The 27423-nt window shown below is 36.9% G+C and overlaps 1 protein-coding gene and 1 long non-coding RNA gene across 6 annotated transcripts in view; one reads left to right on the forward strand and one right to left on the reverse strand.

Annotated features, from left to right (window-relative positions):
- Nucleotide 1: 1 nt before the first annotated feature.
- Nucleotides 2–25834, forward strand: LOC140635570 (uncharacterized). Its single transcript, XR_012032916.1, has 3 exons — nt 2–134; nt 15882–15981; nt 25600–25834. It is a non-coding gene; the product is annotated as an uncharacterized lncRNA (long non-coding RNA).
- WDR64 (WD repeat domain 64) overlaps nt 15004–27423 on the reverse strand; it is a 143680-nt gene continuing 131260 nt past the window's right edge. For 3 of the 5 annotated variants that reach the window (XM_072830405.1, XM_072830403.1, XM_072830404.1), the window contains 5 exons: nt 25521–25709; nt 23487–23592; nt 20665–20745; nt 19763–19876; nt 15004–15731 (listed from right to left, as the gene is read on the reverse strand). In XM_072830405.1, the coding sequence (XP_072686506.1) occupies nt 15651–15731; nt 19763–19876; nt 20665–20745; nt 23487–23592; nt 25521–25709 (571 nt within the window). In that variant the 3' untranslated portion in view covers nt 15004–15650. Of the gene's footprint in view, nt 15732–19762; nt 19877–20664; nt 20746–23486; nt 23593–25520; nt 25710–27423 lie in introns of those variants that run through there. The other 2 variants (XR_012032903.1, XM_072830406.1) reach the window with 2 other exon arrangements.

Raw genomic sequence — 27423 nt, forward strand, 5'->3', positions numbered from 1 at the left:
AACAAGTCATGTAACCAGAGTCCCTACTTTTGGAGAGAGGGGAATAACAGATACTAAAAAACAAGCAAATGAATATTATCAACTGGATGCTAAGTGATATAAAGAACAGTAAGAAAGACAGCCAGGGAGTAGAGGTGGGTAGGGAAGGTGCCATTGCAAGTGAGAATCCTCAGAAAACGACTCTTAAAGGTGACACCTGAAGGAAGTGAAGTGCCTTGAGAGAAAATATTCTCCTTTTATGCCAGAGAGCTGGCTAAGATATATCACCCTCTTTTTTGATTACTTAGCTTATAATGAGAAGATGTGCTTTGGCCTATATATTTTAGACGTATATAAAAAATGTAAAAATTTTCCTTTATGTAAAAATTGCCATTGGTGATTATTATCACATTGGTAATTATTATGAAGTGTTTCCAGCTTGGTGGGAGTAAAATCTGCTAGACTGGAATATATCTAATTATGTCATCCTAAAATGTGGTAAGACATTGCCCAAAATATCCTGGCCACACACAGCCTCAAAACTGGGCTGAATCAAATAGCAGATGGAGTTTTAGGATTTTGTGGAGAAAAGATAGCCAGAATTTTAGGGCCAAGATTGTTAGCTTCCACAATGAATGAGTCCAATAATCCATTTCAATTGGAGTTTAAAAAATATAAAATGTCCCTAATCCCCAAAAGTTTGTAATTTAGTTTGGTTGAAAATAAGTGAAAGAACAAAGCAGATAAAACACAATGCATAAGTGAATTAAGTAATAGTAAATGCCATATAGCTGAGCTGGGCTTCAGTGGGAATTGGTAGACTCATGGATGCTGCTGAAGCAGCCAGTGTCTGGAACTGCTCTGGTTCATATTTCTTTCTCATTTTTGCCCAGTATCAAAGTGTTATACCACTTATTCTGTAATCTAGCACTTATTCTGTAATCTTGCATTGCTCTGTGAGTTGGACCAACTACATGATAAAGGCACTTCCTTTAGTCTCAGAAACTTTCCTGTTGTCCTTCACATCCCAGTTCAGTACTTCACAGCTCTGGCTGCAGGCAAGGGGATGTTATCTGGGAGATTAAGCTGGCAAGGACAAAAATGATGCCCGGGTAAAACTCTTCAAAGTGTAGGGATAGAGGGAGCATTCCTCAATATCTTAAAAGCCATTTATGAAAAGCCCACAGCAAATATCATTCTCAATGGGGAAACGCTGAGAACTTTTCCCTTAAGATTAGGAACACGACAGGGATGTCCACTCTCACCACTGCTATTCAACATAGTACTGGAAGTCCTAGCCTCAGCAATCAGACAACAAAAAGAAATAAAAGGCATCCTGATTGACAAAGAAGTCAAATTTTCCCTCTTTGCAGATGACATGATACTGTATATAGAAAACCCAAAAGCCTCCACCCCGAGATTGCTAGAACTCATACAGTAATTCGGCAGTGTGGCAGGATACAAAATCAATGCACAGAAATCAGTGGCATTTCTATACACTAACAGTGAGACTGAATAAAGAGATATTAAGGGACCCATCCCATTTACAATTGCTCCCCAAACCATAAGATGCCTAGGAATAAACCTAACCAAAGAGGTAAAGGATCTATACCCTACAAACTACAGAACACTTCTGAAAGAAATTGAGGAAGGTGTAAAGAGTTGGAAAAACATTCCATGCTCATGGATTGGAAGAATTAACATTGTGAAAATGTTTATGCTACCCAGGGCAATTTACACGTTCAATGCAATCAGTATCAAAATACTATGGACTTTCTTCACAGAGTTGGAACAAATAATCTTAAGATTTGTGTGGAATCAGAAAAGACCCTGAATAGCCAAAGGAATATTGAAAAAGAAAACCAATGCCAGGGGCATCACAATGCTGGATTTCAAGCTGTATTACAAAGCTGTGATCATCAAGACAGTGTGGTACTGGCACAAAAACAGACACATAGATCAATGGAACAGAATAAAGAACCCAGAAATAGGTCCTTAACTCTATGGTCAACTAATATTTGACAAAGCAGGAAAGAATGTCCACTGGAAAAAGCACAGTCTCTTAAATAAATGGTGCTGGGGAAATTGGACAGCCACGTGCAGAAGAATGAAACTAGACCATTCTCTTACACCATACATAATGATAAACTCAAAATGGTTGAAAGATCTAAATGTGAGGAAAGAATTCATCAAAATCCTAGAGGAGAACACAGGCAACACCCTTTTTGAACTTGGCCACAGCAGCTTCTTGCAAGATACATCTATGGAGGCAAGGGAAACAAAAGCACAAATGAACTATTGGGACTTGATCAAGATAAAAAGCTTCTGCACAGCAAAGGAAACAGTCAACAAAACTAAAAGACAACCTACAGAATGGGACAAGATATTTGCAAATGACTTACCAGATAAAGGGCTCGTATCCAATGTCTATTAAGAACTTATCAAACTCAACACCCAAGAAACATGAAATGGGCAGAAGACATGAACAAAATTTCACCAAAGAAGACACACACATGGCCAACAAACACATGAGAAAATGCTTCACATCACTTGCCATCAGGAAAATACAAATAATAAAAATCAAAACCACAATGAGATTCCACATCACACCAGTGAGAATGGTGAAAATTAACAAGACAGGATACAATAAATGTTGGAGAGGATGTGGAGAAAGGGGAACCCTCTTGCACTATTGGTGGGAATGTGAACTGGTACAGCCACTCTGGAAGACTGTGTGAGGGTTCCTCAAGAAGTTAAAAATAGAGCTACCCACGACCCAGCAATTGCACTGCTGGGTATTTACTCCAAGATACTGATGTAGTGAAACACCGGAACACCTGCACCCCAGTGTTCATAGCAGCAATGTTCACAGTAGCCAAACTGTGGAAGGAGCCATGATGTCCCCGACAGATGAATGGATAAAGAAGATGTGGTATATATTTACAATGGAATATTACTCAGCCATCAGAAGGGACAAATACCCACCATTTGCTTCGACATGGATGGAACTGGAGGGTATTAGGCTAAGTGAAATAAGTCAATTGGAGAAAGACAATCATCATATGGTTTCACTCATATGTGGAATATAAGAAATAGTGGAAGAAGTTATAAGGGAAAGGAGGGAAACTGAATGGGAAAAATTAGAGAGAGAGAAAACCATAACTCTGGGAAAACTCCTAACTCTGGGAAATGATCAAATGACTCCTAACTCTGGTTGTGAAAGGGGAGGTGGGTGGGGGAATGGGGTAACTGGATGATGGGCACTGAGGAGGGCACTTCATGAGATGAGCACTGGGTGCTATACTATATGTTGGCAAATTGAGTTTAAATAAAAAAAAAATGGTAGGAAAAAAAAAGAATGATGCCTGGGTCCCCTGGGTGATTGCAATGTAACTTTTAGCCCTTCCCTCATTGGTTTGTTTTCTATCACTGTAATGGTTTAAAAACAACACTGGGTATTCTATAAGACTGATGAATCACTGACTTCTACCTCTGAAATCAATAATACTTATATGTTAATTAACTGAATTTAAATTTAAAAAACACATAAAAAATAAAAGAGCACAAATTTATTATCTTATTGTCCTGGAGCCCAAACATCTGAGGCAGATCTTACGAGGCTAAAATCAAAGTGTCACCAGGATTGTGTTCTTTCTAGAGACTCCAGGATCAATGTGTTTTCCTGTCTTTCCCAAGCTTCTGAAGAAGCCTGCATTCCTGGGCTGGTGGCCCTTCCTCCATCTTCAAAGCACATCACTCCAGCCTCTGCTTTTATGGTCAAATCTCTTTTTATTAACTTTCACCCTCTTGCCTCGCTTGTATAATGACTTTTGTGATTACTCTGTGCTCACCTAGATAATCCAGGATGAGCTCCCCATCTCAGAATCTTTAATTAACCATATCTGCAAAGTCCCTTTGACATGTAAGGTGACATAGCCCAGATTCTGGGGAGTAGGATGTGGACACATTTGGGGGGAATTGTTCTGTCTCTCCCACTCTTCCTGTCCTGCTACAGACATATTGTGAAAGCTGCCCTCGTGATTCTATGAGAACAGTTGCCCTAGTTTACAGGTAGGATCTATACTACTTTTACATTTTTCTAAGCTATTGATAGGAGAGAAAATAATAATAATAACAATAATGAAAACAACAGGAAGAATGATGATAATAGAAAACACTTAAATAGTGCTTCCTGTGGGTGGGACATTGAGCCTTTCCTGTATATTCTCCCTTAATCCTCACACAACCCTCTACACTATTGTTCAAATCTTGCAATGGGTGACATGTCACACGACTCAGAGTCAACAGGAGAAGACTAGGAGTAACTTTATGTCATGGGCAAAGTTTGCAGTAGCTACCCCTCATTCTTAGTTCGGTCAGCTTTGTTTGGAATTCTGGAAGTGGGTCTGGAGCCCCATGCCTTCATTCCCATGGTGTCTGGTTGGTCATGGATTTGTAAGATCTGTGGTTGTCAGATTCGTTTTTGTCTTTTAATAAAAAAGCTATCGCCACGGTCCAAAGGTTGTAACTACTGAAAAGTGAGTTTGGTGTTGCGAGTAATCAATGCTGCTGTATAAAAATGATAGAAAAGGCAATAGGAGTTCCTTGTTCAATGAAGACAGAAAGACTTCGTGGAGCGACTGGTTGTCATGTAGATCTAAAGGGTGGCTAAGATTTAGGAAAATGAAAGGAAGAGTAGAATTTGCTCCAGATCCAAGGAATAGATGCATAATGTGAAAAATGGTTCCCGCTACTTTGATTTTCTCTATTTAAACTTTACAGAAACTAGAAGTCCAACAAGAGCTAAAATTTTTGTCCTGCCCCAAAATGGTGCAGCTTAGGGCATCACCAAGTAACTGTGCTAGCTCTCACTGAAATACCTTTATACAAATATTATAGTCAGAATGCTGATATTGGCCAATATTATTTTATCTCTTGTTCTTGCTGTCCTTCACCCCAAATCCTGGGCCCTTCAGGTCACCTGTCCTCATTTATCCTTTATTTTAGTTCTGTTCTGCGCTTCCTCTCTCTTGGCTTGTCCCCATACTCCTGCCCTACTTGCTAATCCTTTCCACTATGCTTGCCAGATCCTCCATTCAATTGCAAACCATTCCATCCTTTTAGTACAACCCAAGGTCAGATGGTGACAATGACACATTCTAGCCTCCTGCCTCTCCCCCGTTTCTTTTTCAAAATCATTCCTTCTTTACCCGCATACAAAATGGCTCAAAGTATTTTCATTCAAATTCAGTTCCACCATCTTCCTGGGCATCTTTTATATCTCATGGGAAATTTATTTAATACACATTTGAATTTCCTGATCTCAGTTTTAATGAACTTTACCTACACTTTCTTTCAGGGGTCCTTCCCTGTGGCCCTTCACTATACTTCCACATTAGGACTGTTCCGTTTCTGTAATCTAAAATTTCATTAACACACTCTGACTGGAAAACAACCTACAACTAACTCAGTCACTACTACTTTTCAAATACACTTTGAAAGTACTAAGTGATAAATGGCCACATACTTTCCCTGGGTTATCAGTACTCTGCTAGCTTCACCATCTTCTTGATCAGCCTCCATACTATGGTTCACCATAAAATACTGCTTTGCTGTTTCACTAAATCATTTACCCTGTCCTTCCCTTATGTTCATTCTGTAAAATCTCCAATCAAACCACAGAGCTTTTCAACTCTAATGGAGTTCTAGAGAAGATCCCATAACTCATAGATTAGAACCATTGCAAATTCACATTTTTAAAAACCCACTTGGACTTTTAATGCTACTTGGAAGTCTCTTCCATTCTTCCATCAATACCCAAGTTCCCTTTCAACCAGCACTAAAGCCCTTGCTCCAGTTTCACTACCGGTTCTGATTGGCTAATGATTTGGGCCTGGGAATCAGAATTTTATTCTCAATTACTTAATTTCTCTAAGTCTCTGTGTTCTATGTAAATTTATTTTTAAAATTTATTTATTTATTGTAATTTAAATTTTAGGTAGTTAATATACAGTGCCATATTTGTTTCTGGAATAGAATTCAGTGATTCATCATACAACTGCCAGCACTCATCATAGCAAGTGCCCTTCTTAATATCCATCCTCCATCTAGCCCATGTACCACATACCTCCTCCACCAAACCTCAGTTTGTTCTCTATCATTAAGAGTCTCTTTTGGCTTCTTTCTTTCTTTCTTTTATTTCTTTTCCCTTTTCCCATATGTTCATCTGTTTTCTTTCTTGAATTCCACATGAGTGAGCTCATATGATATTTGTCTTTGACTGACTTATTTTGCTTAGCATAATACACTCTAGCTCCATCTATGTCTTTGCAAATGCCAGGACTTCATTCTTTTTTTAAAAAAAATTTTTTTTTAATTGGAGTTCAGTTTGCCAACATATAGCATAACACCCAGTGCTCATCCCACTAAGTGTCCCCCTCAGTGCCCATCACCCAGTCACCCCATCCCCCTGCCCACCTCCCCTTCCACTACCCCTTGTTCATTTCCCAGAGTTAGGTGTCTCTCATGTTTTGTCACCCTCACTGATATTTTCACTCATTTTCTCTCCTTTCCCTTTATTCCCTTTCACTAATTTTTATATTCCCCAAATGAATGAGACCATATAATGTTTGTCTTTTTCCGATTGACTTATTTCACTCAGCCTAATACCCTCCAGGTCCATCCATGTCGAAGCAAATGGTGGGTATTTGTTGTTTCTAATGGCTGAGTGATATTCCATTGTATACATAGACCACATGTTCTTTATCTATTCATCTTTCGATGGACACCGAGGCTCCTTCCACAGTTTGGCTATTGTGGACATTGCTGCTACAAACATCGGGGTGCAGGTGTAGGACTTCATTCTTTTTGATGGCTGAGTAATATTCCTGCAAGCATGAGTGTGTGTGTGCAAGTGTGTGTATGTGTGTACCACATCTTTATCCATCCATGAGTCGATGGACATTTGGGCTCTCTCCATAGTTTAGCTATCGTTGATAGTGCTGCTATAAACATCAGGGAGCATGTATTCCTTTGAATCTATATGTTTACTCTTAGTAAATTTAGATACTAAGAGCATCATTGTATTACAAGTATTCAATGAGAAAATCTATGTCTAGTGCTTAACATGGAGTTGATAGGTAATAAATACTAACTGTATGTTAGTTATTGCCACTATTCATGGGGGAAGCTGAGACAAATTGGCAGGAACTCCTTTGATTGTCCCATGGCAACTACTGTTTCATCTCTATTTGTACCACTGATTGTTTCCTGTTCCTTATAAAAGATAAGTACTGCCTCTGGTCTAAGGCAAATCTTCCTTCAACAAATATCACAGGCATCTCTGGTATCTTCAGTTTTTCTCTTAAATGTTTTGACTCCCTTCTCAGTCTTTATATATGTTTAAGCCTCTTCGCTCCTACAAGTCTATATCTGGCTACCCTACTTTCACAGCAAAAAAGATATTGTTTTTGAGAGTAATATGGGCGAGATATCTCAAAATTCTCAGGGCCTCAAGGAAGTTGAATAAAAACCATGAGCTAACACAAAGATCATCCCATCTTTTTCCTCGTTCTCATTGCCAAATGTCACACCATTGATAACTTCTTCTTTGAAAGTCTTGGCCTCTGTGTGTTCAATTCTCTTCTGATTTTCCTCTGACATTTCTAAGCAAGGTTTTTTTTGCCTCTTCATATTGATACTCCTTGGAGTTCTGTCCATTGCAGATATTTGGTTGCCAGGAGCAAGAGAAAAGGAAAATAAGGGAAAGTTTAGAGCTCATTGGGGAATGGTGAGTAGCCTGGATTGCCTAAAATTTAGCGAGGAGATAAGCCTGAATATTTAGTTTGGGGCTAGACTTGGCAGTGTAGTCTTCCTCAAGTTGTTAATGAACACCCATGAATTGCCAAAGGTGTTTTGGGGAGTTCTGTCATTAAAATAGTAATACTTTATATTTCAATTTCCTATTTTTTTAAAAAAAATGTATTTATTTGAGAGAGAGAGACAGTGCACGAGTAGGAGGGGCAGAGGAAGGGAAGACCCTTAAGCAGACCCCATGCTGAGGGAAGAGCCTGACATGGGGCTGGGTCTCATGACCCTGAGAACATGACCTGAGCCAAAACCAAACGTCAGATGCTCAATGGACTGAGTCACCCAGGCCCCCAATTTCCTATTTTTAAAAGTTTACAATTTAATACTTTAAATATTTCTTGTCTTTAAAACATGATGATTTTCAGAGATTAAAACAGTGTAGACACATGACAATTTGTGGAGATCACATTATTTGGCAGAGATCTCATAAGCTTTTAATCATTTTCATATTTTGTTGAATTTCTTCTCATAATGGATATTGACTGAAGGCAGGAATTGTAACAAATGTTGATGCTGAAATGCAATGAGGCAATGAAGACAATAACGTTTAATTCAGTAAATGTCCTCAAGGTCATAACTACATTCACATATTATATGTATTTGATCAACATTTTTAAATAGCACATCAATATGCCTCTAGCATTTCAAAGTAGAATTAAAGGAGAAAAAAATTCAGTGATGATTATAACTGTTTGGCTTTCTTCTTGTTAGAAATAAGACTATATACACCTATAATAATGTGTTATTTTCAGAGAAGAACTTATGATTAGCATTCCAAGCCTTTTTCTCATAGCTCTTTATTTAGAAATGAAACACAACAATTATTAAAGAAACAATTTTTTCATGTGTAAAGTGCAATAATTCTAAACAAGTCCTGACAGCAGTTTTGGTCTATTTTGGCTGTAACATGTAATTTAATTATTTTTTTTTAACTTTTATTGTGAAATATAGTATAGCTGTAGAAAATCGGTCTAAAGATAGATGGAAAGCTCATTTTATCATCACAAGTCAAAAAATAAAATGTTCCTAGCACCCAAGAGGCCTCTTTTATGCCTCTTGTAGATCATCCAAGGTTTCATTACAGAAAATGATGAAGATTGCTCTACAATATGGGATTTATCCTGACAACTGTGGGAGCTAATGGTTTACATACAGCTGTTTCTTCTGTGTCTCATGTTGGTTCTGAAGTCAGCAGACCAGACAGTCTGGTCCAGGAGTCAGAGAAGCCGAAGAAGGAGGTTTGGGATAGTTGTAGCACAGGACTGCCCCATCTGCACTTCTGTGCATAGGACCAAGATGAACCAGGAAATCAGGAAAATATGCACTAAATGCAACCATACCTGGTACCCTGAACCACCTTTTGGGTGTAAAAATATATATAGTTACTGCTTCACTTTTGCCTTCCATATTGTACTCAAGTTCAGATAGCCTACACTAACCTAGAATTATAGAACAGAAAATTCTGGAAAAAGTAGCTACAGATAAGCTAAGTTGACACAGTACAAATTCCCCCCATACTATCCCCAAAACTACACTTTCCCTCTGCCTAAAAGGTAACCACTATCCCGATTCTATAGCAGCCACTTTCTTGTATTTATTTTTTTTAATTTACAAACTAGAATTCATACCTAAACCACTATAGTCTCTTGTTTTTGTTTTTTAATTTATTTGAGTGAAACCTGTAGCTTATGTTAATTTGTATGTGGCTTCTGCTCAACATTATTCATGAGATCCATCCATGTTTTGTGTATAGGTAGTTTATTCATTTTTATTGTGTTCTATTATATGAATACATATGAAAATTTATTTATCCATTCCACCATGAAAAACATTTGGATAGTTTCCAAAATGGAGGTATTATAAGTAACAAGGCTGTGAGCATTGTTTAACATGTCTTTTGAGGTACATGTACACATATTTCTGTTGGGTATACAGACCTAAGAGTAGAATTTCTTTTTTTTCCTTTAAGATTTTATTTATTTATGAGAGAGAGAGAGAGAGAGAGAGAGAGAGGAGCAGAGACACAGGCAGAGGGAGAAGCAGGCTCCGTGCAGGGAGCCTGACATGGGACTCGATCCCGGGTCTGGGAGGTGCTAGGCCCTGGGCTGAAGGTGGTGCTAAACCACTGAGCCACCCGGGCTGCACAAGAATTTCTGAGTCATGGAATGCACATTTGTTCAATGTTAATAGATACTAAAAAGTTTTCCAAAGAGCATTTTACACTTCCACTTCCACCAGAAGTATGTAAGAGTTCTTATTGCAGATCTTTGCCAATACTTGATATTGTTAGTCCCTTTAATTTTAGTCATTCTGGGGTTTGTGTAGAGGTATCTCATATGGTTTTGGTTAGCATTACTAGGGAGATGGAGTGCCTTTTCATACATGTATCAGCTATCTGGATATCCTCTTATGAAACGTCAGGTCATGCCTCTTGCTTATTCTAGTGGATTGTCTGTAATTTTCTTACTGATTTGTTGGAGTTTTTCATACACTCTGGACGAAAGTCCTTTCTTGGTTATATGTGATTCAAATCTCAGCCATTCTGTGGCTTGCTGTTTTACTTTCTTAATAGTGCTTTTGAACAGAAATTTTAAATTTTAATATGGATCAGTTTTTCAGGATTTTTCTTTGTGTTCAGGTACTTTTTGTATACTATTTAAAAATTATTGGGGTACCTGGGTGGCATCCAGCTCTTGATCTCAGTTCAGGTCTTGATCTCAGGGTCATGGGTTCAAGCCCCATGCTAGGCTCCATGCTGATCATGGAGTCTACTTAAAATTATTTCCCTTCTCCCAGCTCATGAAAAAATCATCCTTTAATTCTAAAATCACTTTATATTTTGCTTTTCATTCTTAGAATTATCATTGACACTGATTTCTATACATAGTGCAAAGTAGAGGTCATTTTTCATGTTTTTCAATAATTGTAATTCTCCTAATTCTCCCATGAACATTTATTGAAAAGATAATTTTTAAATACCTTGCTGCAGTCCTGCTTCTGACATAAATCAAATGTCTAGATATGTGAGGGTTGTTTTCTGTGCTTTTTACTCCCATCTATTTGTCTATTTGTCTATTCTTGTGCCAATATCACTTACTCTTAATGACTATAGGTTTGTCATAAGTCTTGATATATAGTTAAGCAATTCTGTATTTTGATCTTTCAAGAAGAATTGTCCTTTATATTCCTGGTTATTCTTGATCCTTTTATATTCTTTTTTTGACCCTTCTTATATTCTTTTGTTTTAAACTTTTATTTATTTATTCCTGAGAGACACAAAAAGAGAGGTAGAGACATAGGCAGAGGGAGAAGCAAGCTCCTTGTGGGGAGCCCAATGCAGGACTCCCAGGACCCTGGGATCATGACTTGAGCCAAAGGCAGACCTCAACTACTAAGCCACCCAGGAGCCCCAACCTTTCTCATATTATTAATTAAATATTTGAGAAGCTTGTCAATTTAAATCCTTATAGAATATAAATTTAAATTAAAATTTTTAAAATTTAAATGCAGAGATTTTGATTGAGATGAGATTAGATTTAAAGATCAATTTGGTGAATGTGGTAGATCACAAAAAAGCACAAATTTTTCCCATTTTTGTATGCATGCCCCTTTGTAATATTTCTTCCCCTGCCCTGGAATTGGGTTTGCCTTGTAACTTAATTAGGCTAATATAACACAATAGAAATAACATTTTGTGAATCCTCAACCTAGGAAGCCTAGGTTTCCAGGGGTCTTGTAGTTTTTGTTCTTCTTCTGAAACCCTGAGACTATCCTGTGAAGAATTCTGGCCTAGCTTCAGTGAGAATGAGAGACCATATATAGAGAGAGGTCCATCATGAGATGTGTGAGGAGGCTACCCTAAACCATCTAGCCCCCTGCTGCAGTGACTGACACTGGGGAGATCAGAAGTGCTCAACTGGGTCCAGCCCAAATAATAGATAAAATGGTTATTTTAAGCCACTTAATTTTTTGGTGGTTTTTATTACTTATTTTAATTTAAATACAATTTGCCAACATATAACACCCAGCCCTCATCACATCATGTGCTCTCCTTAATGCCTGTCACCCAGTCACCCTGTTCCGACCCCTACTGCCCATTCTGCAACCCTTTGTTTCCCAGAGTCATGAGTCTCTCATGGTTTGTCTTCCTCTCTATTTTTGGTGTTTTTTAAAGTCAACAATAGATGATTAATCTAGAGAGTATTGACATCTTTATAAAATTGCGTCTTCAAAACATGAACATAAATATACCCTTGCATTTATATAGGGTTTCTTTAATTTCTCTCCAAAATGTTTTATTGATTCCTCTTTAGACTTCTTTTCCTTTCATTTTATTGTGGAAAAAATGTGAACATCAGAGAATTTGAAAGGTTTCTATAACAAATACCTATATACCTACAACTTATTTTTCAGCTCACAGATGTTCTCTTCAGTTGACCTACTCTTTTGTTATAACCTTTTAGTTTTTAATTTTGGTAATTGTGCTTTTTGGGTCTAGAATTTCAATTTGATTCTTAACCAACAAATTCTAATTCTCTGTTGAAATTCTAAATCTTGAGTTTTATCTCCAATAGAGCAAGCACAATTATTTTAAAGTGTGTTTCTATTACTTGCTTTTTTTTTTGTCAGTTTCATTCTTGTTGTTTTATCTCCATGTGTAATTGGTCATTTATTTATTTATTTACTTATTTATTTATTTTTTAAAGTTTATTTATTCATAGAGACACAGCTAGAGAGAGAGGCAGAGACACAGGCAGAGGGAGAAGCAGGCTCCATGCAGGGAGCCCGACGTGGGACTGGATCCTGGGTCTCCAGGATCACGCCCTGGGCTGCAGGTGGCGCTAAACCGCTGCGCCACCGGGGCTGCCCTAATTGGTCATTTTTTTAGTGTGTCAGACATATACTTGGAATAATGAAAACATAATTGAAGGCCTAAAATGATGTCATTTTTCATCATAGTACTTACTCTTGTTTCTGCAGGCTCCTGGGGGGCTCTATCAATTTTGGAGTACTTTAGTCCGATTTTAGGAATTGAAATAGTTGGAAGGTGAACTGTAGTCCCCAGTAAAGATCTGTCTACCTTCATGTCACCCATATTTCTAGGTTGTAGTTCTTGGGAGCCTCAACCCAAAGTGACAGTGCTTTACCCCTTGATCCTAATTCCACTCACTGTCCCCTTGGACCTAATTACCACTTCAGCTTCTTAGCTTCCTACTCTTCCCTCCTGGAACCTGCACATGCTTGCATGGGAAAATTGACTTCAAAAGCTGGGTCCATCTACCTGAGCCTCAGTCTTCCCTGAGAATCTGGTGTCTTCATGCTTTACCACCTTATATGCATTCAGATGCCTTCACTGATATACCTTTTTATATATTGTTCATGTTTTCTAGTCGTCTTCAGTGAGAGTGATTGGTCCAAATGACCTAGCCTACCATTATCTGAAGCAGAAATCATTACCTATATTTTAGTAAACATTTTAAGCATTCCACACCAGACATCATGCAATGAAATGATCTATATTTAAATTTGTCAATAAGTCTAGCCTTTTCTTAAATGATTAATCAATCCATCATTGGATATCTGAATGATAAAGTTTTTTAGTATGTGTATCATAAAAATTACATTGCTATAGTGTCATTTCAGCAACATACTAAAATGAAATCACTTATTATGCAATATACAAAAATGCTGAAATATATTTTTCTAATCTTAAGAAGTTCAAGAAACTGTATATTTGTTAAAAGAAGTTTGAGAGAATTTCTCAATCAAAAAGGGAAGGCAATGTCAATTGAGAGTCTTGAATGCTATGTTAGAGGGACTGAGTATGGGCAGGGTATCCAGTATGGTCTTGTTTTAGGATATATATGCCTAGGGATAAAATGACCTTCTTTTACAATGAGACTACAAGGTGGAAAATGGAATGATTTTTATAAACTTGGAAGTTTTCCTTTTTGCTTTTAGAATTCTTTAAAAAAATCTTCTGGGGCAAGATAGAAAAAGCAAGATCAATGGGTACAGACCTCCCCTAGTCATGGCATTGTAATGGACAGCATGGTGACTATAGTTATTAATACTGAATTGCATTTTGAAAGTTCCTAAGAGAGTAGGTCTTACAGGTCCTCAGCACAAGAAAAAAAGAAATGTTGTGAATACATATGGTGACAGATGCTAACCAGACTTACTGTGGTGGTGATCATTTTACAGTAAATACTAATATCGAATCATTGTATAATGAAACTAATATAATGTGATATGTCACTTATACCTCAATTTTTAAGAAAGGATCTTTTGGTTTTCTTAGGTATAGATAGATACTAATTTTCCTTAACTGTGCTGTTTTTCTATAGTCTCTTCTTTCACTTGAGTAAATTATTAAAATTATGTTTAAAAACTTAAAAACCATAATGTTCAATATTTTATCTTGGAACTTAAGTTTCTTATGTAATTAAGGTACATGAAGAAAAAAGTTAAACAAGAAAATTAGTAGGAGAAATTATCACGTTCCTACAAACACCAAAAATTAGTGCCTTTTTAGAAATAGACGTTTAAGTATATGTGAATAAAAATTTTATTTTATTTTTCCAACGTTGTTAGGATCTTAAGAATTATAGAACCCTTTCAGAATGGAAAGGCAGAAACAAATACTATGAGACTATAGTTTTTTCTTACCAAGTGACATAGTGCTTTGGGTGCATACAACCCTTGACATGGGAATACTTTTATTACTCAGAGCTTTGAATCATTTCCCAAAGAGCCTTGGGTTAGCAAAATCTGCAGGCTTCAATTCTGATACTATTCTCATGCCTTTGACTTATGTAAAGTCTCATTTATTGGGGCACCTGGTGACTCAGTCGGTTAACCGTCTGACTCTTAGTTTTGCTCAGGTCTTGATCTCAGGGTTGTGAAATCAAGCCCTTCCCTGGCTTGGAGCTCAGCGGAGAGTCGGCCTGAGGATTCTCTCCTTCTGCCCCTCTCTGAGTGGCAAACTCTCTCTTTCACTCTATCTCTCCCTCTCTCAAATAAATAAGTACATCTTTTTAAAAATCTCATTTATTGTTGATCAAATTTAGATGCTTTCATACAAACACAAAAAAAGTGTAAAAATACATGAATATCCATTGGTAAAATTAACCTTTTCACCAAATCACTGGAATCAATCAATGAGAGAGTTAGTAAGAGATGAACATTGTTTTTTTTTTTTTTAATTTGGAGTCATTTCTAGATGAAATTTAAATAACATCTAACTTTATCAAAGAAAAAGTTTCTTCCATATGAAATTTCCTTAAATGGGGAAGACAAAGAGCTAGAGGCTTGCTTGTCACGTTTTTCTTTTTAATAATTTTCTTTGCATAACACATAGCATGACACAAGTAATTTGCCTCTTACTGAATACATTCAAATAATAGTATTGGTTATGAATTAGGGTGAACAAGGAGGGGAGGCAAAAAGCTGACCATTGGTAACCATATTATTTTAAATCTACTAAATGCTATTGATTTTCTTTGTTTCCTTATGTGTCATTTGCTGACAGTAAGCAAGAAATATTGCCTGTTCCCTAAGTGGATTTCCATGTATGAAAGAAGTTGTACACTTGGCTGCTTGCTGCTTGCTTGTTTAGAGTTGAATCCACCTGAGCTCCTTGAGTAAACTTCTCCATTGAAAGGATAGCCTGAGGATATGGATATGGTGACAGTGTCTGGCGACCCTCACTTTCATCCTGAAATTAAGACTGGAGTACCATTCAGATCTTGCCATTTTATATGCAGGTCAGGCCCCAGCAGCCACTTCTGATTTTTCTCTCTTCACTTGGAGATGGACGGGAAGAAAGAAGTCAGATTTATTTGTGGGACCAAGTTTCTTTTCAGACTTCTCTTCCGTGGCATCTGTGAAATAAAAGATATGTCAGTTAATAGCTGGCGTTATATGATAAATACAATTTTTCAGAGTCAAGTAGCACCACTAATTTTCTTAGAGATTTTAATCCTCCTAGTAAGGAAGTATCGTTATTTATTTAACTATCCTGTGTGCCTCAGGATAAAAATGTGGAGTTCCAGAAGGGTGTGATGGAAGAGCAGAAGCTTTAGACTAACTACGTGACTACCATACTGGGACTCAACTGCCCCATCTATAAAGGTTTGTTTAAAACAAAGCAAATTATAGAAGCTTGCTAGACTGTTGTAAGGCATAGAAATATTGTATGTTAGTATCATCAGAGTCCATTGACTTACAGGAAAATAAAATCAAGTAATGATCCCACAAATTAGAAATGTAAATTAGTTTTGAATTGGGTATTTTTGGAACACCCAAAATAACTTTTTATATTAGAGATTAATATAAAAAGTTAAACTCCTTTGGTTTAAAAATTCAAAATAAGAAGTATCTAATTTTTTCAGTAATATTCAGCTAATATTTACAGTACACATCAATTTGATATTATGGCTTATTATGAGGAAGAAGAAAGAAAGACAAAACGGGAGAGTTTTAGGTAAAGGTAAAATACAGAGTGAGCCCCAAGGTCAAAATTCAACCACTTAAAGTTCTGTTAGGCTTGAACATTTACAGGGAACCCAACTACTCCTTCCCTTTTGAATTATAAGGTGGGAAGCAGTTCCCCACACCAATCCACTAACCAACCCATGCAGTTTCCCAAGCTGCACTCATGTTTCTTTAATTTTCTATCCTTATTTTCCTTCGCTTTCTCTTGCTCTCTCCCTTCCTTCTTTGGTCTCTTTCATTCAGCAATTTTTTTTTTTTTTTTTTGGTATGACTTATGTGTCAGTCTGTTCTGAATGCTGGAGTCCAGCAGAGAATAAGTCATAGTGCCTGCCTTTGTGGATCTTATGTTCTATTGAGATGAATCATTACAAATAAATGAACTTTTCTAGATTGTAATGTCAGGTAGTGACAGAAGCTATGAAGAAAAATAAACTAGAGCAAGGGAATAAGAGAGTAGTGGGAAGGGTGAATCCGTCAGTGTTCATTACTTGCAGACTCTCATCCGGTTACTGCGACCAGGGGAGGCACAGCAGCTTACTTACCTCTGAATCACATTGCGTGTATTTAAGTGTCCAGGCTCTGAAGTCGACCTGCTGGGTTTAGATCCCAACTTTATTATTTACTTCTTTGAGGATCTTAAATTACTTATCCTCTGTGCTTCAGTGTTCTTAAATATAAAGTGAGGATGATAATCCTAGCTACCTTAATGTTATGAGGATTCATTGAAAGAGTATATATCGAACGTTCAGTATGTACTCTAAAAACAAATGTTAGCCATGATCACTAGCAATATCACTCAGATGTAGTTTATATCCTCTTTTACCTAAAATAAAATTGTGTGAGTTTTTGTTATTCTTTGAAAAACTACAGAGTATGCTATCATGTATTACTATCTTTTACTTAATCATTTTTCTATTATTGGGTATGTTTCTACAATTTTGTAAATGGAACATGTCACAAAGTTCATATTCTCCCACTCTCTTCCCACATTTAAACTAAAAAGGAACTACATTTGACCCTTGAGCAATACCCCACCCACCCAGAGTAGGAAATCCATGCATAGCTTTTAACTCCCCTACACTTCACTACCAACAGCCTATTGTTGACTGGAAGCCTTACTGATAACCTGCATAGTTTATAAGCACATATACCATATTGTTGCAATAAAATAAGTTAGAGAAAGGAAAATGTTATTAAGAAAATCATCAGGAAGAGAAAATACGGTACAGTATTGTATCTATTGAAAAAAATCTGCATTTAAGTAGATCCTCCCAGTTCAAACCTGTGCTGTTCAGCTGTATAAACTTATGTTCCGAAGTATGTTTTCCTGTACTATGGTTAATATTTTGTACTTGTTTATTTCTAGAGATTTAGAAACCACTTAATGACATTAATAGTTGGAATCAGCATTTTTGTTAATTAAAAATAATAAGTCAAAGAGATGAGGATACTTGTTTTTGGACTATGCTCAAAGAATTTTCTCTATACCAGGAGCTCCTTGATCTATGAAAGGCTTCTTGATGTCTAGCACAGTACAAGGCACATAGTAGGTAAATTTATTTCAAAAATTGGAATTTGAATATTAAACTTTCTGAGGTAAATTTATGCTCAGCTTCTTGGAAGTACTTTTTATGAAAAGAGGCATTTGATGAGTATTTATTGATTTGACTTCATCCACTGCTTTCCCAATTAGGCTGTATGGGTTCCTAAAATTGCAGACAATCAACATAATGGTTCATTATAACAGTTCCCAGATTTTATTGTCATATTGCTAGGTGCACAATTTTTTGAAAAGGACCTAATTTTATTTATTTATTTATTTATTTATTTATTTATTTATTTATTTATTTATTTTTGTCTCCTAATTTTATTTTGGAAACAGATTTTAGCACCTGACAACACTTAACCTTTTCTTTGTTAAACCAGAAGGAGTATTTTAAATTATGGTTTTGTGGTCCCCTTTCTGTAAGCAAATAGAGACATCTACTCCCTTTGCCCTTCTTGGATAATGATCTCTCAGAGTGTTAAAGACAAAATAAAGCATACATTAAAAGCAACAGATATATTGAAAATTCCTCTCCATTTGGACAAATAATTTATCATATTTCATGATCTTTGATAAAACTAATCATAGTGCAATTTCTGATTATCTAAATGTAAATTGTTCATTACGTACATTAACCATGACTAATTTTTAATTAAATTTTTTTCTTCCCCCTGGCATTTAAGACATATGTGGCTTTTTTCTGTCACTTAGTTTGTATTTAGAGAATGTAAAGTATATTTAATATCAGATGAGGCAAAGCAGATAAGAATGCAAATGCAGGCATAAAATATGTGAATTATAGGATCCAAAACACTGTTTTGACTACTTTTTAGTTTTGGATTATTTATACCACTGTGTTTCATCCATTACTTAAAACAATTAAAATAAATTATAGTATCTTATGAAAACCCTTCTTTTGCCAAAAATTCTTAGAGTTGAGGACTAGTAGAAATCATTCATATTCTCATGATGTGCATGAGGACAGAATGATGGTCAAGTTTTCTATATAATTAAATAAAGTAGTGTTTTGTTGTTGGTGGTGGTTGTGATTGTTGTCTGTTATCCCGTTAGGCAGAGGCAATAAGAACCAGCTCCTCTCTGCTTTTAGTCTGACTTCATAGGATAGAGGCATATTAAATGTACCATATGTTAATAGATCTCCCCCTTAAGGTCTGATCTATTTTAATGATGGAATGAATGGCCACAGGTCAAGTTAGGCCCATACAAGCTTCCTAGAACTAGTACATGAGTGACAGCATTTGAATTTTCTAGGCTGGACATTTGATAAGATGAGCATGACATTTGGAGTCAGAGTCAACCTCAGTTTATCACTTAATTCTTATGTGATCTTTGGCAAGTCACTTACACTCTGGTTAGGCTCCACTTTCCTCCCACTTTTTTGAGTAATTACTGTGAAAATGAAGGGAATCATTTATAAAAATGCAATGTAAACCCTAAAGCATTGCAATGTAAACCCTAAACCCTACTCCTATTCATACATGAGAATACTTCTTGTCTGGTGAGCCAGAAACTTACCAATATCATGGCTTCATCTTGTACGTACAAGAATGGTTACACAGCCTTTACAGATATTATATCACATTGCCTACCTTTTAAAACTAGGCAGTAAATCTAAGTATTAAATTAGCTCTGGAAAAGTTTCATTTGTCAGGTTCAGAGGTCCGATTTGATTTTTCTCTCCATTCAGCAAATTCATGATTTCCATCTTACTGAGCTAAAATGCAAGCATCCTGGAATATTCATGACAAGAGTATGAACTGAGATAATTTCAGGCCGAGAATGATTCTGGGAACAAAGAAATAATTAGCAATCCAGACAGAAATAGGAAACAATCGAATATTAAGTACTAACTTTTTCATGTTGAACATGACTTCCTTTCTTTTTTCCTACAATGCCATCTGCAGATTCCTTTTGTGCTTCTAAACCAATGAATGGAAGGAATCTTAGGCTGGTAGGGCTTGGTACCTAGAAGCCATAAGTAAAGAGTTAGTAGGTCATACTAAAGGCAATTACTTTGTAATGTGAATTCAGGGGTGGAGAATAGGGAACTAAAAGCTCCAACTGCTTTAAAATATACCCTCCTTTCCAGATGCCCACTATTTCTTCTTGACACTTTGTTCTTAACATCATCTGCAGCTTAAGGTTTGATCCTGTTATAATGAACATGTTCTCGGGAAGGAGAAAGAACATTTTAAGAAATTATGAGTTAAAATTAAATTGAAATACTTCATCTTCAGTTAATTATTCTGGGTTTAATTAGTTCTTTAATTTAGCAGAGATTATCTGGAATGGAGACTAGAAGGATGAGTAAGGAGGAGAACACGGGCAAAGTCACAGAAGAAGGAAGAGCGATGATGCTTAAAAAATGCCAAGTAATTTAGCATAGCTGGAGTGTAGGGTACATGGAGGAATGTGGTAGAAAACGAGATCAGACAGTTCAGGCAGAGGCCAGATTATGAAAGGTTTGTACATCAGCCTAAAAGTGTTTGGATTTTATCTTGTAGGTGATGAAAAGCCAGGATAGAGTCTGAAATAATTTTCTGTGGTGGTGTTTAATGTGGAATGGCACAGACAAGTGATCGAGGCCTAGAACTAGAGACTTCTTTGGAGTCTGACACAGCATGCTCATAGCAGCAGCAGTTGGCTGGGTGACATATTGTCTTCAATCTTGTTTGGTAGCCCAGGGTCAGGAGTGAAATGTCAGATTCCCTATTGTTTTTTAGCTATTCTAGTCCCAGAAACCTCCAACTCACCCTATATATAGGAAGGGAACCAAATACAATCCCTGCCTCTCTGTTTTCCGTCATGAATCCTTCTAAGGCACATCGTCGAATCTGCAAAAAATAAGAGTGAAACTTTAAAGCAAAGGGCACATTTCATCAGTGGCAAAATTTCTGGGTTTAAAACCTGACTCTGCTGCTTATTAGCTGGATGATCTGGGGCAATTTTTCCCTTCATTGACTATTTATGAGGGTCCAATAAAATAACACATGTAGTGTGGTGCTGCTTAATGTAACACTTAGTATCATTGTATTACTATTACTGATTATGATATGTCAAAAATAAGTGAATGAATACATTTTATACAGTTGAAAAAGAAAAGAAATGGGCAAAACAAGATTCTGGTAAAATCAGAGATTCCTAAGAAAAAGGTGTTTTAACTCAACTTTAGCATTAAAGTTTTATTATTTTACCAACTAGTTGAAAAGACAAAAGTGTATTAAGGAGAAGGCAATCCTTGGGGCATTTAATCATTTCAAGAGCTTTAGAACTTTGCTAAAGATTTCCCAAAATGTATTTAATGCTTCAGTTAATTTACTTTAAAAGATTATTTCTTATCTTCAAATTGGAAGAGAATATTAAAAGTATACACCAATCTTTATTTTAGGTCATGCTATTTCAATCCTGTTCAACAAAATTAAGTATCTGTTACATGCTATGCACATGTCTTTGGCCATAAAGAGCTCAGGACTTAGTGGTGGGTGGGAAGTAAATGTATGTATACAAATACTCTAATTTTCACTGGAGAACATGGTAAATGAACTATGCTATAAGACACAAAGCAGGGAGAGACTGGGGTTGTCGGGGAATGTGGAATTAGCATTTATCGAGTATCTGTGATGTAACTGGTATACATTTTTCTCAATTCTCAAAGCAACACTTTGAGGGCTATCTAATGAAGAAAGGGATAAAACAATTTATCTAAGTTTAAACCTAAGTGTGTCACACTTCACATCCTGTCCTTCTCCTGCCTGGCCTCTCCCCGTGGGAGCAGCTGGGTTCCATTTGGACAGAAAGGTAGGGCTTATAAAAATTGTTTCATTTAGAAAATATTAAGTATTTATCAAATATGAAGTTGGTACTGTAAAACAATAATGGCATAATAGACATCCATGGACTCACTGCTTTGTTTTACGAATTGAAACAACACTGTCAACTTTGAAGTTCTCAGTACATTTCATGTGCACTTAAATGTAATGACTGTCTTTAATTTTGTGCTTTTAATACTCTTGCTTTTATTTATATAGTTTTATATTAAATGATTTTTACCCAAACAATATTTTATTTAGTTTTGCCTCTTTTCGACTTTTATATAAATGAAATTATTACCTATATACTCTTAAGCAAAACTTTTTCATTCAGTAACATGTTGAAACTATTGTCCATACAGGTGAGTGTTATGTTGGTCCATTTATGTTCACTGCTCCATAGTATTCCAATCTATAGATACGCTGTAATTGTGTACTGATTATACTGTTCATAAACATTTAGGCTGCTTTCAGGTTTTTGTTACTACAAACGATACTGCTCTGAGCATTCTCGCACCTCCTCCTGAGCCTGTTTATGAGTTTCCCCAGGGTATATCTCTAGTAGACTATACCTATTTTCAACTTTACTCATTAATGCCATATTGTTTTCCAAAGTGGCTCTATTAATTTACACTACTTCCACCAGCAGACTAGTTTCTGATTGTGCTAAATCCATACTCACCCTTGATATTGTCAGACTTTCTGATATTTGGCAATCTGCTGGATGTAAAACCATATCTTATCATGTTATTGATGTGAATTTCCACATTTACTAATGAGGTTGAGCGTTTCATTGTATCCTTACTGGCAAACTTTGTTTTTTTCCTTTTGTGATAGATCTATTCAAGTATTTGACAATTTTTTAAATTGGACTGGCTCTCTTACTGATTTTTAAGGCATTCTTTTGTATTCTAGATACTAATACTTTGTCAATTACAAAGGTAGGATGGACATGACAGACATAGATGTGGCAAGGACGGCTCAGGCAAAGTGTCAGGGCACAAGACAGTAATGCTCAGGCAACAAGGACTAACCTGATTTGTAGAGGGTGGGGCAATGGTAGATTAATATTGGGAGATATGGTTAGAAAGCTTAAGTTTGGTTTACTATGTGGAAGATCTTGAAATCAACTCCTGCTATATCCACTCTTTAGGAATATTAGAAATAGAATGAATAGCAGCACCCATTTCTCTCCTAATTCTACACTGACATGTGTCTGTGATAGGTAGAATCATGGCAACTAAAGATGTCCACACCCTATTTCCTCCACCCCCAATCTCTGACCACACTGCCTCACTGGGCAAAAGGAATTTTGCAGATGTGATTAAGGTCAGGACCTTTGAGATGGTTCATCCAAGTGGGCCCAATCTATTGAGAGACATCCTTAAAAGCAGAGAGCATTTCCTACTCGGTCAGAGACCTGTGATCATAGGAAAACCATCAGGGAGAAGTCACATTTCTGGGTTTGAAGATGAAGGAAGAAAGCCACAGACTAAAGCATTGAGATTCTCCCCTAGAGCCTCCAGAAAACGAACAGAGCTCTGGCAACACCTTAGTTTTAGCTCAGCAAGACCAAGGGCAGACTTTTGACATATAAAAAAACTGTCAGATAATTAATTTGTATCTTTTAAGCCACCAAGTGTGTAGTAATTTGTAATAGCAGCAGTGAAAAACTAATACACTGGAGAGATCTAAATTCAGGAAAACAAAGCAAAGTGTTTTCTTTCATTTGTTTGTTTGTTTTTGTTCATTTGTTTTAAGGCTACCTTGGGAGAAGAAAGAGACTTGAAAAACTTAAAGTCATGATCCACTTCAAAGGCCTTGGGAGGTGTACGTTTGAAAAGCAAAGACATTGAGCTCATTTTTTTCCATCTGCATAAAAAGATACAAGGAAAGCTGTTCAGTGTGTACCCAAATCTTTTATTCTCTGCCTATGAAACAAATATCTATTATGTCCTTCTTTCTTCGGGTCCCCAATTCTCTGGCTCCCATGGCACCAGTCCTAATGATGCTATCTCTGCACTTAGTAATCATTCTCTATCTGTTCACTGGAATACCTTTTGAGTGTCTACTGTGTGCGAAGCATTAAGCTAACAACTTGGGTGTATAAAGATGTACAAAACATATTCTTATCCTCAAAGAACTCATAGAGTTAGTGAAGGGGATGCATATCACCAAATTAGAATATACTATTGTGAGTACTAAGATAGATGGATGGTCAAAGCTCAGCAATTACCCAAGGGAGATCAATCAACTTTGCTTGGTGAACTTTGGCACATCTTGAGTCTTGGCTCTACCACACCACCTCCCACATTTTGGCAAAACTTCTCCAGTGCTCTTGCTGGCTAGCCAAGGCAAGCCTTGAGCACCTCCATGGAGTTTTGTCCATCACCTGGAATGCTTGTTGATTTTTCTCAACTTGCTCCTGTCTTAATCCAAATTCTGTGTGACTTGTGTCTCTTAGTTTCAATTCCTAGTCCTACCAGCTGTTGGACTAGATGATGGCACTGAGTCTCTCCAGCTTTGACTCACTTAGGATTTCCCTAAAATACTTTATTTTAGACAATTCTCTCTGATTCTTCCCACTTTGGGCTCCTCTAGTCATTTCTCCCAGTGCTGATCTGCTCCATGTTGCCAGTCCAGGTTGGTCTGGTCCCCTGAGGTTATCCACCAGGCTTTGCTCATGTTGATCTCAAATAAGCACTTATCTCTTCCATTATGACAAAGATCTAACCACATCAAAAACAGGACTGAAAATTACAAAAGCACAAAACACCTTCTGCCAACACTCCATTCCCTACTGAGAGCTGTTCTCTTCCTCTAAGCCTTTAAGCAACACTCAAGTGTCCCCGAGGCACAAGTGAACCCATGAATAAAACTCTTAACCAACCGTAGAGCTATCTGACTTCCTTACAAAGTAATCTATATGATTGTCACCTCATGTCTCCTATTTATTTCTCAAGCACCATCCTGTAATTTTAACCCATCACTCCATTGAAATTACCCTCTCCAGGGTCATCCCCTAAAACAATGACAAATCCAAGGTTTACTTTTCTCCTGTCCTATGTGACTTCATGGCTACCTTCTGCAAATGTGTCCTTGCTACCATTTTACTTAACAACTCTCTCCTCCCTTGACTGCCATCATACCATTTGCTTGTGGTTTTCTTTTCAACATCCAGACAGGCTTATTTCAATGCTTATTAAAGATCTCCACTTGGGTGTCCCACAAGCATCTAGACTTAAATCTGTCCAAAACCAAACTCACTATCCTTTTCTTCAGACCTTTTTTTTTTTCTCTTGTGTATTCTATCAGTATGGTTTCTGTAAAGTTTAAAATCCTTATGCTAGCCCATAACAAAAGCTCATTGTGATTTGGCCTCTATAAACTTTTCTTGCTCTATTTCCTACCATGTCTTCCCTACTTGCTCACTGGGCTCCAAGTCTTGAAAAATTTTATGTATCATACAGTTTCATAATTTAGTGCTTTTACTTAAATAGGATTTAACTAAATAAAGAAGACCAAAATTATCTCTTTGGTCTTCTTTGTTTGGTTACATCCCATTTGCTTTTCTATGATTATCTTCAGAATTAAATTTTCTTAGAAGTACTCATATACAGAATTGTAGCTTTTTGTTTACATGTTTCTCACTTCTACTGGACTGCAACCTTATTGAAAAGCCCTGGACTTTTCACTTTGGAATTCTCCACATCCAGCACAGTGTCACAGTATCCTGAAAGTTTAATTCTTGTCTGCTCATCTAAAAAACAAAACAAAACAAAAAATAACAAAGGTCTTACTTTTGCCGGTCAAATACCAAAGGATATTCATATTTTTGCTTCTTCTCTGTGAACTTGTTTTCTTCTTTTATTTCTACAGGATATTCATTAACATCACATGGCAGAATGAAATCACTTATTTGTGATAGTTCAAGCAGTCTTCGCTGTCCAAAATATCCACAGTAATGACCACTGAAGGCATGCCAGAGCCTGAGGAGAGGCAAAGAAAGTGGAATTCAGTGGAAGTTATTCTGTTTATAAGATCATTTATATGGATTTTCACTGGTCCAAGAGGGATTTGAAGCTTGATTCTAGGACTCTTTCTATTAAATACATGAGACTAATCAGAGCATTGTCATGTTTTATTAGTTAATCATTTGGAATTCTAATCTACAACAATATTGGGAAGTATTGACTTGAATCTGTACTTCTAATACCTATTCACTAAAATCAGGAAACAAAGAACAGCTATTTCCCCAAATAGCCCTGCTCATTCAAGGTGATCAGAACCCATGTTGACCGACAGTATATTAGCTGAATTAGGCCTTTGAATGGGTTACATTTCAGCTGCCTACTTCTGTATCAGCATCAGTAGAATGTGTGGGAGGTGTTTCCTATGGATGCTTTTCCTATTACCAACATCCTCTCAACCTCCATCCATAACTCCTCTTATTATTGAAACACCATACTAATTTTTTGTCACTGAGTTCTGAAATAGGGTGCCAGAAGAAGCAGCTCTTTATCTGTATGCATTATTTCTCCAGCGGTTCACTGCAGGAGATTCCTCTAAGTAGCCTACCTGCTTTAAAGTACTACAGAATGTCGTTAGCAGGAGTATGTGCCCTGGGTATCAAGGAAAGATAAAACAGTATGTGGAAGATTTTTCTTTTATGTCTTGATTTCAACCTCAGAATAGCAAATGATGGAAGCAGTCATCATGACCCATAAGGAGGATGAGCTAAATGAACTAAAGAGTTAATTGCATAAAGTCCAAGTGGTTTCCTATGTCAAGGGGGCAGGTGTTGAGGAGAAGGCAGAGCAGAGGTATTCACCTAGCACTCCTTGCATCTGACAGCCTCCTAAGAATGTAGCATGAGCACTTTACATCCTTACATAGTTGACTTCCCCAACACTGCATAAATGCTGTGGCTTTGCCAGAGTCTTTACCAAAGTAAAATGGACTAGCCCTTCCAGCATGGAAATTAGAGGGTCAGGACTATCTTCAGGACAACTCTCAACTCTGTTCTAGGACAGGACTGAAGCACTGTCTGCTCTCTTTGTTTAGTGGAATTCCCCCAGATGATTCTTCCTACCTCTCAGCCTGATTTACTGGGCCACAGATATGGATCTTCACCCCTTTGATCCTCTGTCCAAGAGCTAAGCCTTTATTACAGTTTTTCCTATTATAAAATCATAATCTTTCTGACAAGAAGGATTTAGAGTGTTAAAATTGCCTACTCCTTTAGAAAGTGGAAGCTAGTGTTTGCAAAAGGACAGAGCTTAGTTATAAAGAGAACTGTATCTGAGATAGCTATTTATAGAAATACTTTTTCTGAACTGTGTAACTAGGGAGATCTTCCCTTGAAGGAATCATGGAGAAAGTAATTTCTCCATGCCAAGGGCAACTAGTCTGAGCAGAGAATGCTCATAACAACAGAAGTGTGTGCACATATGACGTGTGTGTGTGTGTGTGTGTGCGCTACCATGTTCAATTAGCACTTCTGCTAATAGGTAGCTGAAAATAAGCTAGAACAGAGACCCAAGGGACAGAGTCATGAAAAACATCTATAATAATGAAATGCCATGTCCTTAATTATTCCTATGAATAAAACAACAGATTCCCTTTCTGGTGGAGGAAGAGCTCTATTTCACCCTGGTGAGGTCCTCACCTCCATGGACTCACCTTTAACTCAACATTTCTAAA

This window comes from Canis lupus, chromosome 6 (assembly GCF_048164855.1).
Source record: "Canis lupus baileyi chromosome 6, mCanLup2.hap1, whole genome shotgun sequence".
NCBI lineage: Eukaryota > Metazoa > Chordata > Mammalia > Carnivora > Canidae > Canis > Canis lupus.